Source organism: Salmo salar, chromosome ssa01 (assembly GCF_905237065.1).
Source record: "Salmo salar chromosome ssa01, Ssal_v3.1, whole genome shotgun sequence".
In the NCBI taxonomy this organism is placed as follows: domain Eukaryota; kingdom Metazoa; phylum Chordata; class Actinopteri; order Salmoniformes; family Salmonidae; genus Salmo; species Salmo salar.
In genome coordinates this window covers 141,465,274-141,482,085 of record NC_059442.1, presented here as the reverse complement: position 1 = coordinate 141,482,085, position 16,812 = coordinate 141,465,274, and the positions used below count along the sequence as shown (strand labels likewise).

The 16,812-nt window shown below is 45.4% G+C and overlaps 1 protein-coding gene across 18 annotated transcripts in view; it reads left to right on the top strand.

Annotated features, from left to right (window-relative positions):
- Window positions 1-53: 53 nt before the first annotated feature.
- Window positions 54-16,812, top strand: part of LOC106567059 (dynamin-1) — an 83,571-nt gene continuing 66,812 nt past the window's right edge. For 4 of the 18 annotated variants that reach the window (XM_014135933.2, XM_014135905.2, XM_014135960.2 and 1 more), the window contains exon 1: window positions 57-557. In XM_014135933.2, coding sequence (XP_013991408.1) covers window positions 397-557 — 161 coding nt within the window. In that variant the 5' untranslated portion in view covers window positions 57-396. Of the gene's footprint in view, window positions 558-16,812 lie in introns of all 18 variants that reach the window. The other 14 variants (XM_014136020.2, XM_014135986.2, XM_014136047.2 and 11 more) reach the window with 8 other exon arrangements.

The following is a 16,812-nucleotide window of genomic DNA, read 5'->3' as shown; positions in this document are numbered from 1 at the left end:
TTTACATAGCCTGTATTTTCTATTTCTTACAGCATAGCCTAGTACAAGAGAGAGCACACGAAGCATAGGGGTGCAATTCTGTTGAGCTAGATCTCCGTGGTGCATGCGCGTCAGTGCAGGGATGTCAGCGTATTCTGAGAAGAGATCATCCCTCCGTGCTGCGTGGTAGAGAGCTGAACATAGCTGTATAAGAGAGTGAGGAGAGGAGAAGCGTTCTGTGTAGAGGGAACACCGGGGAATCGTAATCAATGAGGGTGCAAGCAAAATTAAAATAGAAGGCGTATTCCAAACGTTGAAACACCCTTCACGGAAGGGTGATAAGGGCCAGGGACCGAGAGAAACGTTTTCCCTCATTTTATTATATTCTGTAAAGGAGCGACCGATTCCCTTGCAATCATGGGGAACCGGGGGATGGAAGACCTTATTCCTCTGGTGAATAAAATGCAAGATGCCTTTTCGGCCATCGGTCAAAATTCTCAGTTGGACCTGCCTCAAATTGCTGTGGTTGGCGGGCAGAGTGCAGGGAAAAGCTCGGTGTTGGAGAACTTCGTTGGGAAGTAAGTGGTGTTGTGTTTTTGGACGCAAATGCATCTCTCCGTTATCAAAGTCTCCTAGGCTGCAATGGTTCTTGAACACCTACCCATCCCCATCCTCTCGTTCCATTGACTTACCTCCATCCATGAGATCCATTGGATAACTTTAAAAGGATATAGAATGTGTTACATAAAGATGATTTGCTGCAATTGTTGTCTTAGAATCACCAGTCCCTCCTCTTCGAGAGTAGCCATGAGGGAATCTAAACATATTATTTGGTTACATAAAACCTTCCCTGTAGTCCACAGGCTAATTGCGGCAGTATGCACTGGTAGAATACCAAACCAAAATGGACGTTTTGATTTTGTTGTTGGTGCTCCCTATTATAAAATCATTGTATATATTTATAAACAATATTAATTGCAATAATTATTGTCGAATTTTTTATTTCCTATATGGTACTATTTTCAATGTTTGTCAAAGTACAAATCTACATTACATATAAAATAATCCCTCACTATTTTGCGTTTCCTTTGATATTACAAATAGCCTATTGTATATTGGAGGTTACCAGTTCTTACAGACATCATAAATGTACCGGTTTAATGGGGGTCGAATGGGGTGCGCATTTCCCTCCATTTTCAGTTTTTCCACCTTGCCCTCCGGGCGCATAGCACATTGGAGGCCACGGCCCCATATGTAGGGCCTTGTAAACAGACAATTCCAACAAGAAAGCTTCATGTGTGGTTGTTTTTCAGACAGGGTTTCAATTTTGTCCTTCATTAACCAAACACTCAGACCACAAAAGATAGATATTATGTGTATCTGATACACACCTGGTGTGAGATATGAATAGACTACATAACATGTTTTTTGTGGCCGGTTAATTATGTCATAGTCCCTGTCATAGACCCTCTCACAGAGTTGATGATGGATAAACCGCATATCTCCAGGGACACAACCCCGCTATACTCTGCAGTATGACCTTGCGAAAATACATAGAGAGGGGAGAGAGAGTCGCTCTGAGCCCTTCGTCTTCAGCTCCCCATCCATCTGTTAGTACTTAGCTAGACTGCTGCACCCGCTCAGCACCAGGCAATGATACAGATCATTTGATCACTATTTTGTTGCTGAGAATTTTCCTGCACATAGGAAATGCAAACCTGTAGTGTATTCAAGGTTTAAAAATGCTTCTAAAGTTTGTAATTTCTACTTTAAAATGTCATGCTAGATTTGCCCTAACGAAAAATGTGTCAACACCTACAAAAAATCCCCATGAATTATAATCCACATAATATATTTCATTTTGCTGCAGGATTATTATATCCTACCAAGGCAGGGACATAATACAGCAACTACCCTGAGCCTTATTATATGGATTGTCCCTTGGCCATTTCCTTGGTCATTCCAGGTCATATCACAACCAAATGTACATTAACTAATTTGGAGATACATTAAAGGGATACTGCGAGATTCTGGCAACCATTTTTATGTCTCTGCGTGCAGCACAAAGGAAGTTAGCATACGCTAGCGTACCTATAGACATCCAGTCATTGTGCTAACGGTAGTTAGAATTGGCTCGCAAAATTACCTTTAACTTCTACATGCAGTCGCAGAGACATAAAATGGTATCCATGAGTTCCTCGGACTCTGGGTAAGTAGAAAAATGGCTTAATTGCCAGAATCTCGCAGTATCCCTTTAAACATATCATTGCACACTGCAATACATGAAGAATGAAATTCATTTCTGTGCAATTGAATTTGCATCCACCACCAATATGGGATGTGAACGCAAACTTTGCCACATGGTGCAAAGCTAATCTCATTCAGTGATGTTGATTGTTGCTTGGCACCTGTGTTAGCTTTTCATTGCTTGATACCCATTACAGATAAACAGTACATTAATAGCTTTCCATTGTTTGTTAACACAGTTCAATGTGAAATATGGGTCAGTCGGAGTAATAACCGAGAAAATGGTCTTGTCAAAATCTTAGATGTTGTTGTGATTGAGGTCCACTCCACTGTTAACAGCCCTGTTTAGGCTCCCTTTGCACCAGTCATCAGTATGGTGGGAATTATGGGCAAAACACCCTGACCATCTAATCATTATCTTAAATGATCTTACTCACTTCCTTCAATAATAGGGCTATAGATAGTCACGTTAACTATGATCATTACAGACAGCAATAGTAATGGCATCTTTTTGTAAGTGCCAACGGAGGCACCGCCATGGCTCGTTGACCAAAGCCTATGGGGAAATTTATGTTTTTTTTTTTAAACACAGAAAATAAGGTCTGTGGTAAACACAGGCTTAGGAGATCTTATATGTTTTGTTCTGTGAGATAATCTCCATCAGCTAACATCACTTTTTGAATTTTGAAGCATTTATGTAATCAAAACAAGTCAAAAGCTGTCACGGGTGTCGTAGGGTAGAGACCAAGACGCAGCGGGAAAATGTATACTCATCTTCTTTTTATTTGGTGAAGAAGGAAAACACATACACAAAACACACCCTGAACCACATAAAACAAACACCCCCTGCCACGTCCTGACCAAACTACAATAACAAATAACCCCTATACTGGTCAGGACGTGACAGTACACCCCCCCCCCCCCAAAGGTGCAGACCCCGGATGCACCTCACACAAAAAAACTAAAATAACCCCCAAAACTAAAATAAATCCCAAAACTAAAGGGAGGGAAGGGAGGGTGGCTGCCGTCACCGACTGTTCCTGTGCTACACCCCCCCTCCCCAAACCTACAGTGGAGGTGGCTTAGGCTCAGGCCTTAATCCCCTACCTGACCAAACTACCCCCACTGCATACCTTTGCCAGAGGCCAGTCACTGAGGACCCTGGACTGTGCTCTAGGAGCTCTGGACTGTAGGCCGACTCACTCGGTTCCGGACTGTAGGCAGACTCACTCGGTTCCGGACTGTAGGCAGACTCACTCGGTTTCGGACTGTAGGCCGTCTCACTCGGTTCCGGACTGTAGACCGTCTCACTCGGTTCCGGACTGTAGGCCGTCTCACTCGGTCCCGGACTGTAGGCCGTCTCACTCGGTCCCGGACTGTAGGCCGTCTCACTCGGTTCCGGACAGTAGGCCGTCTCACTCGGTTCCGGACAGTAGGCCGTCTCACTCGGTTCCGGACTAGACACTGTTGCCGGACACTCTGGACGAGGTACTGTTGCCGGACACTCTGGACGAGGTACTGTTGCCGGACACTCTGGACGGGGCACTGTCGTCGGAAGCTCGGGACTGGGCTGACGCACTGGAAGCCTAATGCGTGGCGCTGGTAGTGGAGGTACCAGACTGGGGACACGCACCTCAAGGCTAGTGAGAGGAGCAGGAACAGGCCGAGTTGGACTGGGCTGACGCACTGGAAGCCTGATGCGTGGTGCTGGTACCGGATGTGCCAGACTGAAGACATGCACCTCAGGGCTAGTGCGAGGAGCAGGAACAGGACGAGTTGGACTGGGCTGAACCACTGGAAGCCTGGTGCGTGGTGCTGGTTTAGGAGACGCCAGACTATGGATACGCACCTCAGGGTCAGCACGAGAAGCAGGAACTGGATATACCGGGCCATGGGTAAGTACTGGAGGTCTGGAGGCCACCTCTTGCACAAGTCGTCCTGGCTGGATAGAAATAGCAGCCCTGCACAAGCGGTTGGTTGCCGTGCGTAGAGCAGGCGTAGGGTAGCCTGGGCCTAGGAGGCGCACTGGTGGCCAGATGCGCTGTGCAGGCATCCTCCTTCCAGGCTGGATGCCTACTCTAGCACGGCACTTACGAGGGGCTGGGATCGCTCGCACCGGACTGTGCGTGCGCATGGGCGGAATCGTGTGCACTTCCGCATACTCCGGCGCTCTCCCCTCCAGTTGCTTCCCATAATAAGCACGGGGAGTTGGCTTGCGGCTCAATCCTGGCCTCGCCAAACTACCCGTGTGCCCCCCCAAAAAATTATTGGGGGTGCCTCTCGTGCTTCCCCATCGGCGCGTATAAAGCCTCATACCAGTGCCGCTCCGCCTTGGCTGCCTCTATCTCCTCCGGTGGGCGACGATATTCCCCAGCCTGGTGCCATGGTCCAGCCCCGTCCAGAATTTCCGCACATGTCCATGATTCCCGACAGTCCTTCTGTTGCTGCTTCCTCCGCTGCTTGGACCGTGGTTGGTGGGAGATTCTGTCACGGGTGTCGTAGGGTAGAGACCACGACGCAGCGGGAAAATGTATACTCATCTTCTTTTTATTTGGTGAAGAAGGAAAACACATACACAAAACACACCCTGAACCACATAAAACAAACACCCCCTGCCACGTCCTGACCAAACTACAATAACAAATAACCCCTATACTGGTCAGGACATGACAAAAGCTAACGATGTGCTAACATGTAAAAAATAAACCTACACCTCAGGTCGCAAGCCTTTGACGTCTAGCTAACAGGCTTAGTTTACCTTATCAGGCGGACTCAAAGTCTCCTCTGGAAACCATTGTTTGGGAACCAATAAAACTAGCACCATACCGCTGAAGAGATATGGTTGCAGCCTGGAGGAAAACAATCATTGCGTTTTCATTCAAGCTGGTAAGCAGAAAGCTAACTAAGCTAACTAGCTTTTTGCCAGACTAGTGTAGCGTAGACTAGTTTTCATGGTCGGCATAGTGACATGAGACATTTTGTGACTAATGTTGGAGTTACATTTCTCTGGCAAACCCTGAAATTTGTAGATACAATTGTTGGCATTAAGTAGGAGTGGGGGATAATGTAATGTCAGTCTGCTCTTCCTGACCAGCTGCACTGACGTCACCTGAGTCTTCTTGATCACAGGCTACTGCCACACCCGCTCCCTGCTGTTTTCTATTGTGTAGTTATTCACTCCTCAAGGCAAACCAACAACCAAAATGTCAGTATAGAGACAAAGTGGAGTTGCAATTCAACGGCTCAGACACAAGACGTATGTGGCAGGGTTTACAGACAATCACGGACCACAAAATGAAAACCAGCCACGTCACGGACACCGATGTCTTGCTTCCAGATAAACTAAACACCTTCTTTCCCCGCTTTGAGGATAGTACTGTACAGTGCCACGAGGTGGCCCGCTACCAAGGACTGTGGGCTCTCCTTCTCCGTGGCCAACGTGAGTAAGACATTTAAACATGTTAACTCTCGCAAGGCTGCCGGCCCAGACGGCATCCCTAGCCGCGTCCTCAGAGCATGCGCAGACTAGCTGGCTAGTGTGTTTACGGACATATTCAATCTCTCCCGATCCCAGTCTGTTGTCCCCACATGTTTCAAAATGGCCACCATTGTTCCTGTACCCAAGAAGGCAAAGATAACTGAACTAAATGACTATCGCCCAGTGGCACTCACTTCTGTCATCATGAAGTGCTTTGAGAGACTAGTCAAGGACCATATCACCTCCACCTTACCTGTCACAATAGACCCACTTCAATTTGCTTACCGCCCCAATAGGTCCACAGATGATGCAATCGCCATATCACTGCACACTGCCCTAAAACATCTGGACAAGAGGAATACCTATGTAAGAATGCTGGTCATGGACTATAGCTCAGTATTCAACACCATAGTACCCTCAAGCTCATCATTAACCTGGGTCTCAACCCCGACCTGTGAAATTGTGTCCTGGACTTCCTGACGGGCCTCCCCCAGGTGGTGAAGTTAGGAAACAACATCTCCACTTCGCTGATCCTCAACACTGGGGCCCCACAAGGGTGCATGCTCAGCCCCCTCCTGTACTCCCTGTTCACCCATGACTGCATGGTCATGCACACCTCCAAATCCATCATCAAGTTTGCAGATGACACAACAGTAGTGGGCTTGATTACCAACAATCACGAGACAGCCTACAGGGAGGGAATATGTGGTGTCAGCAAAACAACCTCTCACTCAACGTCAACAAAACAAAGGAGATAATCGTGGACTTCAGGAAATAGCAGATGGAGCACCCCTCCATCCACATCGACGGGACAGCAGTGGAGAAGGTGGAAAGTTTACAGTTCCTTGGTGTACACATCACGGACAAACTGAAATGGTCTACCCACACAGACAGTGTGGTGAAGAAGGCACAACAGTGCCTCTTCAACCTCAGAAGGTTGAAGAAATTTGGCTTGTCACCTAAAACCCTCACAAACCTTTACAGATGCACAATTGAGAGCATCCTGTCGGGCTGCATCACCGCCTGATACGGCAACTGTACCGCCCACAACCACAAGGCTCTCCAGAGGGTGGTGCGGTGTGCACAACGCATCACTGGGGTCAAACTACCTGCCCTCCAGGACACCAACAGCACCCGATGTCACAGGAAGGCCAAAAAGATAATGAAGGACAACAACCACCCGAGCCACTCCCTGTTCACCCCGTTACCATCCAGAAGGCGAGGTCAGTACAGGTGCATCAAAGCTGGGACCGAAAGACTGAAAAACAGCTTCTATCTCAAGGCCATCAGTCTGTTAAACAGCCATCACTAACACAGAGAGGCTGCTGCCTACATACAGACTTGAAATCATTGGACACTTTAATAAATGGATCACTAGTCACTTTAATAATGCTACTTTAATAATGTATACATATCTTGCACTTCTCATATATATATACTGTATTTTATACCATCTATTGCATCTTGCCTATGCTGCTCTGTCATTGCTCATCCATATATTTATATGTATTTATTCTTATTCCTTTATTTAGATTTGTGTGTATTGGGTAGTTGTTGTGGAATTGTTAGATTACATGTTAGATATTGCTGCACTGTCGGAACTAGAAGCACAAGCATTTCGGTACACTCGCACTAACATCTGCTAACCATGTGTATGTGACCATTACATTTGATTTGATTTGATTTTTGACACACTCTCTCACTGTCAATCCTACTCTCACTGAAACAATAATTTAATGCTCTCTCTACTGGGACCTTGCTGTAATCTGTTGGCCTTTGGATTTTTAATAGAAACTATCAGCGTGTAGCAGGGACGGGGTTCATTGCGTAGATGCAGACAGAGGCACTCTCTGTCTGTCTGGATGTGTGGACATACAGAGTTCCCTTCTGTTGGCACTGGGGTTTCCTGATAACTTGGAGAACATCAGACAATGTTGTGTCAGTCCATTCACTCCCCTGACCCCGTGGTGTCATCATTGGCATTACAGGGATCTGTTGAAACACTGAGAGATTAGAGGAGTGAGAGAGAGATTCAGGCCACAGGGTATTATGAAAGTAACGTCTCTGTCATGAGAGGTACATAATGCTGTCACAATAATTACATGATATAGGATGGAAATAGTGATGACAGCTTGTAACACAGACTTTATACAGCCATGACAACAATCAAAGCTTTTTGCTGATCTCAATTATGAGTTTCATCTTGCATTCAGATATACTGTAGAGGCACATTTTCCCATTTAGATTTTGTCATTCCTCAATGTATGTCCTTGATATGCTGACTTGCAGGAGATGTAAAATGACTATTCATCAAACAGCGATAGCACTAGTTCAATTCTCTGTACACCATAGTGGAATATTCAGTGTACATTTCTCACAAATCAATACAAGAGAAAAATAAACAATGTCTTTGTAATAATAGCACATAGCAGGTCTGGTTATGAGTTAACTCATAATGACTGTAGTACTCATCATTATCCCCCGAGCACAGCCTCCCAGCATTGATATTTCTGGTGGGTGTGACAGCCTTTGGTTTGGTGAGATGCTCTGTGAATTACAAGTACACATAACAGACAGCCACTTTTATGAAAGGAATATGGCACTATTAGGACTTGGATATTTGTCCTTGTCCTGTCCTTAGCCCCAGACCCCTGTGCTGCCGTAAGGGAACAGCATTGCAGTAGAGATGTGACACACTATAATGCAATACAGTTTATGTCAGACACAAAATGGCCTCCCAGTGTATTTCCTGGAAGCTGCCGGATCCCATATCCGTCAATCATGTCCTTCTGGGCTCTGATTGGCATCCCGGGCCATGGTTGTTTACAGCCATTGGCTGATTTCAGGGGAGAAGATGACAAGTGTCGTAAATCAATGCGCACTTCCTCCTTTCTCTCGCTCTCTCCCTCTCCATCTCCTCCTGTGTGTTTAATTAGCACAGAACCACCAGCATCACAGAGCAGGGCCCTGCACTAGCTCCCAGACTCTGACACAGAAGTCAAACAGCTGGGGGACATGTGGCCCATACTTCGGTGGAAGTCTCAGTTAAATCTCTGATCCAGGGCAAGGTTTCCTTTTCTAGTCTTAATAATTAGGACCAGGACATCTGGATAAATCTGATCACAGACCAGTTTATAGAGGAGTACCACCACCACCACTATAACTGGATTCCTATATGATTTTATCCATTGGTGGTAATAGTCTAGGTATAAGGTGCATTCGGAAAGTTTTCAGACCCCTACACTTTTCCCACATTGTGTTACGTTACCGCCTTATTCTAAAATCTGATTTAAAAAAAAAATGTTTTACTCATCAATCTACACGCAATACCCCATAACCTGAATACAGGTTTTTGTTAAAAATAAAAACAGAAATACCTTTATATAAGTTTTCAGACCCTTTGCTATGAGACTTGAAATTGAGCTCAGTTGCATCCTGTTGTCACGTCCTGACCAGTATAAGGGTTATTTGTTATTGTAGTTTGGTCAGGACGTGGCAGAGGGTATTTGTTTTATGTGGTTCGGGGTGGTGGTTTATTTAGTAGGGCGTTTGATTTATTATTTCCGGGTTTTGGTTTATGTTCTATGTTTTGTACTTCTATGTTCTTTCTGGGTTGGTGTATTTCTATGTGTAGGTTAATGGGGGGTTGGACTCTCAATTGGAGGCAGGTGCTTTCTCGTTGCCTCTGATTGAGAGTCCTATATATGGGTAATTGTTTGGTTTAGTGTTTGTGGGAGATTGTTTCTTGTTTTGCCTGTGTGAGCCTTACAAGACTGTTTTGTTGATCGTGCGTTCTTTGTTTTTTTTTTGGTGTTCTTGTTATTTAAAATAAATCAAGATGAGCATCCACATTCCTGCTGCGTTTTGGTCCTCCATTCCAGACGACATCCGTGACACCTGTTTCCATTGATCATCCTTGATATGTTTCTACAACTTGATTGGAGTCCACCTGTGTTAAATTCAGTTGATTAGGCATGATTTGGAAAGGCACACACCTGTCTATATAAGGTCCCACAGTTGACAGTGCATGTCAGAGCAAAAACCAAGCCATGAGGTCAAAGAGCTCCGAGACACGATTGTGTCGAGGTACAGATCTGGGGAAGTGTACCAACACATTTTTGCAGCATTGAAGGTCCCAAAGAACACACTGGTCTCCATCATTCTTAAATGGAAGAAGTTTAGACTCTTCGTAGATCTGGCCGTCCGGCCAAACTGAGCAATTGGGGGAGAAGGGCCTTGGTCAGGGAGATGACCAAGAACCCAATGGTCACTCAGACCGAGCTCCAGAGTTCCTCTGTGGAGATGGGAGAACCTTCCAGAAGGACAACCATCTCTGCAGCACTCCACCAATCAGGCATTTATGGTAGTGGTCAGACAGAAGCCACTCTTCAGTAAAAGGCATATGTCAGCCCGCTTGGAGTTTGCATAAAGGGACCTAAAGGACAGACCATGGGAAACAAGATTCTCTGGTCTGATGAAACCAAGATAGAACTCTTTGGCTTGAATGCCAAGCATCACGTCTGGAGGAAACCTGGCACCATCCCTACGGTGAAGCATGGTGGTGGCAGCATCATGCTGTGGGGATGTCTTTCAGTGGCAGAGACTGGGAGACTAGTCAGGATCGAGGGAAAGATGAACGGAGCAAAGTACAGAGAGATCCCATATGAAAACCTGCTCCAGAGTGCTCAGAACCTCAGACTGGGGCGAAGGTTCACCTTCTATCAGGACAACGACCCTAAGCACACAGCCAAGACAACGCAGGAGTGGCTTCTGGACACGTCTCTGAATGTCTTGAGTGGCCCAGCCAGAGCCCGGATTTGAACCTGATTGAACATCTCTTGAGAGACGCTCCCCATCCAACCTGACAAAGCTTGAGATCATCTGCAGAGAAAAATAGGATAAACCAAGTTTGCCAAGCTTGTAGCGTTATACTCAAGGCTGTAATCACTGCCAAAAGTGCTTCAACAATGTACTGAGTAAAGGGTCTGAATACTTATGTAAATGTGATATTTCAGTGTTTTATTTTTACAAAATTTGCTAACATTTCTGAAAACCTGTTTTTGCTTTGTAATTATGGGGTATTGGTGTAGATTGATGAGGAGAACAAAAATGATTTAATCCATTTTAGAATAAGGCTTTAATGTAACAAAGTTTGGAAAAAGTCAAGGGGTCTGAATACTTTCCAAATGCATTGTATAAAGAATATTATTGAAATCAGATGATTGTAAGATGACACACTGTGCATATCCCGTGTTCAGTCTAACAAAATAAAACTCACGTATTACTGTTTGATGGCATCAAGGCAGGCTCCAAATCAAGTGAATACTTTCTAATACAGGGGAAGCTGCTGTCAGAACTAAACTCCAAAGAGATGTGTTTGGGCAGAATCAATAAAGTATAATTAGGAGCTGCAAGGCTGGAGAACAGTGATCGTTCCACATAGTGAACCGACAACAATATCCATAAAACTTCATTATGGAGAATGTAGGAGGCAGGCTGCGGTGTGGCCACCAGACAAACACCAGACAAACAAACAAATCATCATTCACCAGGAAGCTCGTAGTGGAGACGTCACACATACTGTTATCCTATCACGGCGGCCCCTGAGAGGACCTAATGTACCTAAGGGACAGGTGGGAACAGACACCAGTTATAAACATCATGGTGCGATTCCTCCGACAGTTGATACCTCAGTAATAAGTTAAATTTTTCCCTCATATCTCATCTGCCACTATCAGATGAACAGAGGTTGGTTGTTGGCTGTTTAGTGTACAGAGCTTGTCCTTTTCTCTGAGGCTGCTTTCAGGACCTAGGAGAGCTCTTCAGAGGAATGACACACAACAGCAGACCCACAATAGCAACTCAATCAGGGAGTAGTGCCGTAGACAGACTATCACTGTGATCTCTGAGACTTTAAAGGTACTGTAAGTTCAGATCAGCATGAATGTGCAAGTGAGCTCTAGCTTTTGTCTATTATAGTCACTTAGATAATATTGCTCTAGATATATGAGCCTCATCGTCAAATATCCAAATACATTATTAATTGAAAGTTATGTGAATATCTTTTTCTCAGATCTCAGATTTCTCCAATTTCTACTGATGCAGCTGTTTTAAGTCAAAGTGCTTCCTGCATAGTAGGTTGCACTGTTCTCTGGAGAACTCCGTTTAAGAACCCACCTTTATTAGAGTGCTGGTGCTTGCAGCATTTAGCACATTAGACTAGAATACTTACCTAGGATAGTCTCTTTTGCAGCATAGGATTCCTCTCATTTACTGATGAGGCTAAAACAATTAATCTCTAATGGTTCAATCCAAGAAACTATTATTGCATGGCGGAATGATATGAAATAATATGAAGAATGCAAAATGCAAGGAATTATCTGTATCCCAACAAAAGAAGAACAGTATGAGCTGGAGTATGGTCCCTAGCTATCTTTTTCTAATGCTAATTGTAGTTTGTGAGAGGGGAGAGATACTATAGTGTAAAAATAAATCCCTTTACTGACTGACTGACACGCATAGATGAGGGGCTACACGCTGGCTAGTGCTGCTGGGAAATATAGTCTAATTTGGTGATTTATTGATGATCAGCATTGTTTTATGTTATCCCATTGAGAGATTTATCACTGTATTTTCACTTAATTTATCATCTCATTTATGTCTGCCTATTATTGTTGATGAAGGGTGGGCCTAGTTTTACAGTTGATGAAGGGTGGGCCTAGTTTTACAGTTGATGAAGGGTGGGCCTAGTTTTACAGTTGATGAAGGGTGGGCCTAGTTCTACAGTTGATGAAGGGTGGGCCTAGTTTTACAGTTGATGAAGGGTGAGCCTAGTTCACAGTTGATGAAGGGCAGGCCCAGTTTTACAGTTGATGAAGGGTGGGCCTAGTTCTACAGTTGATGAAGGGTGGGCCCAGTTTTACAGTTGATGAAGGGTGGGCCTAGTTCTACAGTTGATGAAGGGTGGGCCTATTTCTACAGTTGATGAAGGGTGGGCCCAGTTTTAGAGTTGGCTATGCTTTGTGTACAATATTGTTTTTAGGATAGCTGATAGAAGCAGTTGTATAATTTTTGGGTGATTGTGAAATAATTCTGGTGAGATTGGCAAAAAAAAAAAGATGGGGGGGATAGAAACTAGGGAACGAGGTGAGAGCAAGAGTGTGAGGAAAGAGAGAGAGAGAGAGAGAGAGAGAGAGGAGCTGCATGAGCTGCCCTGACTGACACTGCTCAAAGAGATTAACTCTATTTTGTGAGTCTACACTGCAGCTCACCAACATGCCCTCTCATTGGCTCCCGCTCCGGCTTTAATCTGGGCGCCCACCATCGGCCAAGAATGAACCATTTCATCACTACAATGACTGTACTCTGGAGGTGTACAAGTGGACAAAAACAACCAATCTCAGCCACTAAGGCTGTTGCCTGGGAGATGCAATTGCTTTTCCTAGTTATTTTATTGATCATAGGGTGACTGCAATTGCTGCACACAGTGGATCAGGATTAGATTACATTTTATAGTCTGTTGTACATTTAAAACTGAGGATTGCAATTATTAGATCATGCCTAATACAGTGTCATTAATGGCACGAGGTCCACAGACCTGGTCATTTAAAGCACTGTATGGCATTCTGTTTTTCACCCAGTTGACTCAGTATGTTGGAGCATGGTGTTTGTAACATTAAAGTTGTGGGTTCAAGTCCCACTGGGACCATGTGCTCTGAATATGTGTTTACACTAGGTCAGTTTAGATACATGTATGTTCTGTTGTTATGAAGTTGTTATGTCAATCAATGAGAGGGAAACCAATGGAGTGGAAATGGTCTGATGGTTATTGGAATAAAGTGCACCATTGCTCTTTTGCTATTCCTCTCAAAGCCTCTGGCTAAGAAGCTGAAAGTCAGAGAATAACATTGTCCTCTCAGGGTTTCTACTAAGAAAGACATAGTATGTTCACATGTGCGTGCATACTTTGGAATATGTGTGTGTGTACACTAAATGTGTGTAAGTCAATGATGCTCTGCTGTAGCTGCCTGGCACGTTGCCAGTGAGGACAGGTTTGTTGACCGTGTGTGTGTTTGTGTGTACGAGTGTGTGAAAATTGAGAGTGTATGGCAGAGAGTGATTGCACTGTAAGGTGTGCCCTAACAAGGCTGGGTAGACAAGGTGAAGTGCTGTAGCTATGTCACATTCTGCTATCTCAATTTCTTTCACTCTCACTATATCACTCCCTCTTTGTCTCTCCTTGTTTATTTCTCTCTCTTCGTTTCACTGTCTTGTCATGCGCCTCTGTCTGTTTCTCTCTCCATCTGCATCTCTCCCTCTCTCTGTCTCCTGCCTGTCTCTCATTTCTCTCTCTCTACCCCCTCCCTCTCTCTGTCTCCTGCCTGTCTCTCATTTCTCTCTCTCTACCCCCTCCCTCTATCTCCCCTGCCTGTCTCTCATTTCTCTCTCTCTACCCCCCTCCCTCTATCTCTCCTGCTTGTCTCTCGCCCTCTCTTTCCTCTCCTTAGTCTGTGTTGTTGCTCTGTCTGGAGAGCTTGTGTCCTCCCGGTTTGTTGCCACGTGAGTGGGCGTATGTGAGAGGCACTGTCTCTTAGCAGAGGAAAAGTGAAGAAGGGGTGGGAAGGGGGATGGAAAGAAGGGGAAGGGGATGGGTCTCCCAGTTGGATGGGTGGACTGTCCATCATCACAGCTGCCCACAGGTGACTGGGGAGAGGAGAGGAGAGGAGAGGAGAGGAGAGGAGAGGAGAGGAGAGGAGAGGAGAGGAGAGGAGAGGAGAGGAGAGGAGAGGAGAGGAGAGGAGAGGAGAGGAGAGGAGAGGAGAGGAGAGGAGAGGAGAGGAGGGGAGGGGAGGGGATGGTAGAGGGTGGAGGAGAGATGCAGGTCAGGGGTGGGGGATGGGACGATGGAATGAGTCATGCGCGTTGTTCACTCACTCCTCGACTTGGTTTTCCCCTGCAGTCACATGACAGGCTCTTCATGTGGTGAATTATTTTCAGCATTGCGACATGATGTTGTGTGCATGGGTACTATATGTACATGCATCCATCCATTCTTGCTCACTTGTGCAAGTATGTAGCATGTACAGTATGATGTGTGTGGTGGATACCCCAGGCACCATGCCTTGCCTTGAGTCATCCCTCCAGCCATAGCAGTGATGGATGGTGTTTGGGATAGAGAGGGAGATGTAGTGGTGTGGTAGCCTGGTTGCCAGTCTGTTTAGCTTTTCTTTGTGCTTTCGCACATGACATGGAGTACAAAGAGTGGAATGTTAGCTAAAGAGACTGGCAACCAGGCTAGTGGTGTGGTAATTGTGACAGGGTCTGGTTGGTTCGTGCCGGCTCAGCCTACCTGGCTAGTCCATATAGTGGCGTTTTTGGGAAAGGCGTTGTGGAGAAGGGGGAGAGGAGACCTGCAGTTTGGGCCATCTGTCCCATACAAGGTGTTACTAGAGGAGAGGAAGGTGCAGAGAGAGCCAGGCTCACACCCCAACAGGAGAGAGACAGCAGACAGGAAATTGATTTGACACAGTAGGAAATGGAACTGTTGGTGACTAGACAGTGCTGCCAATGCTTTATCTGTTTATCTCTGTTCAGGTAGTGATATGAAATTGATAATATCATTAAATGATTGTAATGACCTAGGTTAGGTGTGTGTGTGAACAGTCAGTAGCGGCCTACACACTCACAGTTTACAGGACACCATGAGATTCTATCCGAGTGCATGTCCCTACTAGACCTCTGTTGTTGATCCAAATGTGTAAGTGAATTAGCTAAGACTAGTGTGAGGTCAGCTGGTAATGTAGCAGTATACATGGAAACACCACCACCAGAAGAACTGCTGCTGTTACGTAATACAGTGTCCTCAGAATCATCCAGAAGAAAACACAGATACAATGTTCTGAGACACAGGCATGCAGATACGCACGCACGCACGCACGCACGCACACACACACACACACACACACACACACACACACACACACACACACACACACACACACACACACACACACACACACACACACACACACACACACACACACACACACACACACACACACACACACACACACACACACACACACACACACACACACACACACACACACACACACACACACTCAGCCACTTCAGGACCACATTGTGTACCATACCATCTGCATATTCCCAGTTTCACAGATAGCTGGAGGCAGATGAAGAGACACTCATATAGCTCCCTTTTTCTCTCCATCACTCACTCTATCTTTCTCTCTCTCTCTATCTCATGCTCGCTCTTTCTCTCCTTATTTTTCTGAGCCAGAGCTGCTAATTGAGCTGCTAATTATTTGAAGGAAGGTGAAACCCTGCTGATAAACCACGTTGATAAGAGGTTCAGAGGGAGTCTGCAATGCTAATGTGTGAAGAATGTCTTCTGAGAGCCTGTGAATCTTTTAAAGAGCTAAGCTAACATGGAATTTGTCCTAGAGGACAGAAATAGACTACAGAAAACCCCAATGAAGAAATGTTTCATCTCTCTTACCACTCCATGCCATGGAGAAGGAATGGCGAATGAATCATTTTGTGTGGAATATCCGTCCGAAGATGTGTCATTCTTAAAAATGTTCACACACTCTTTGTCTATGATATTGGTGAACACCTAGCAGAATGTAAAGGGCCGTTCTCTGCTTGCTGAAGCACCACTGTCACATGATAAGGGTGGGCTCTCAGGCTATTGGCTTTAGCTTGCGTGTGGAAACAGTAAGACCGTTCGTTTGCCCTTGTTGAACAAAGCCCTACAATTATAGTGTGAATTCTCCAGTGATTTCTCCCTTAGAGCAGGCAGAGCTGACAAACGCCAGGGGCTGACTGGCACGGCACTGACTACATTCATTCCCATCTGACAATGGAGCTGAGGAAAAGAGTGCTCCTCAGCTGTGCCGGAGCTACAGCAGAGCTCTCTCTCTCTCTCTCTCGCCTCTCGCTGTGCCCTCTTTTCTTTGCTCTCTCTCTTTCTCACCCTCTTAATCATTCTCTCCCTCTCTATCATCTTCTCCTCGAGCATATGCCTTCTGTTTCTCTCTCTTCCTCCACCTTACTGTGCTTTCTCTTTTTCTCTCCATCTCTCCATC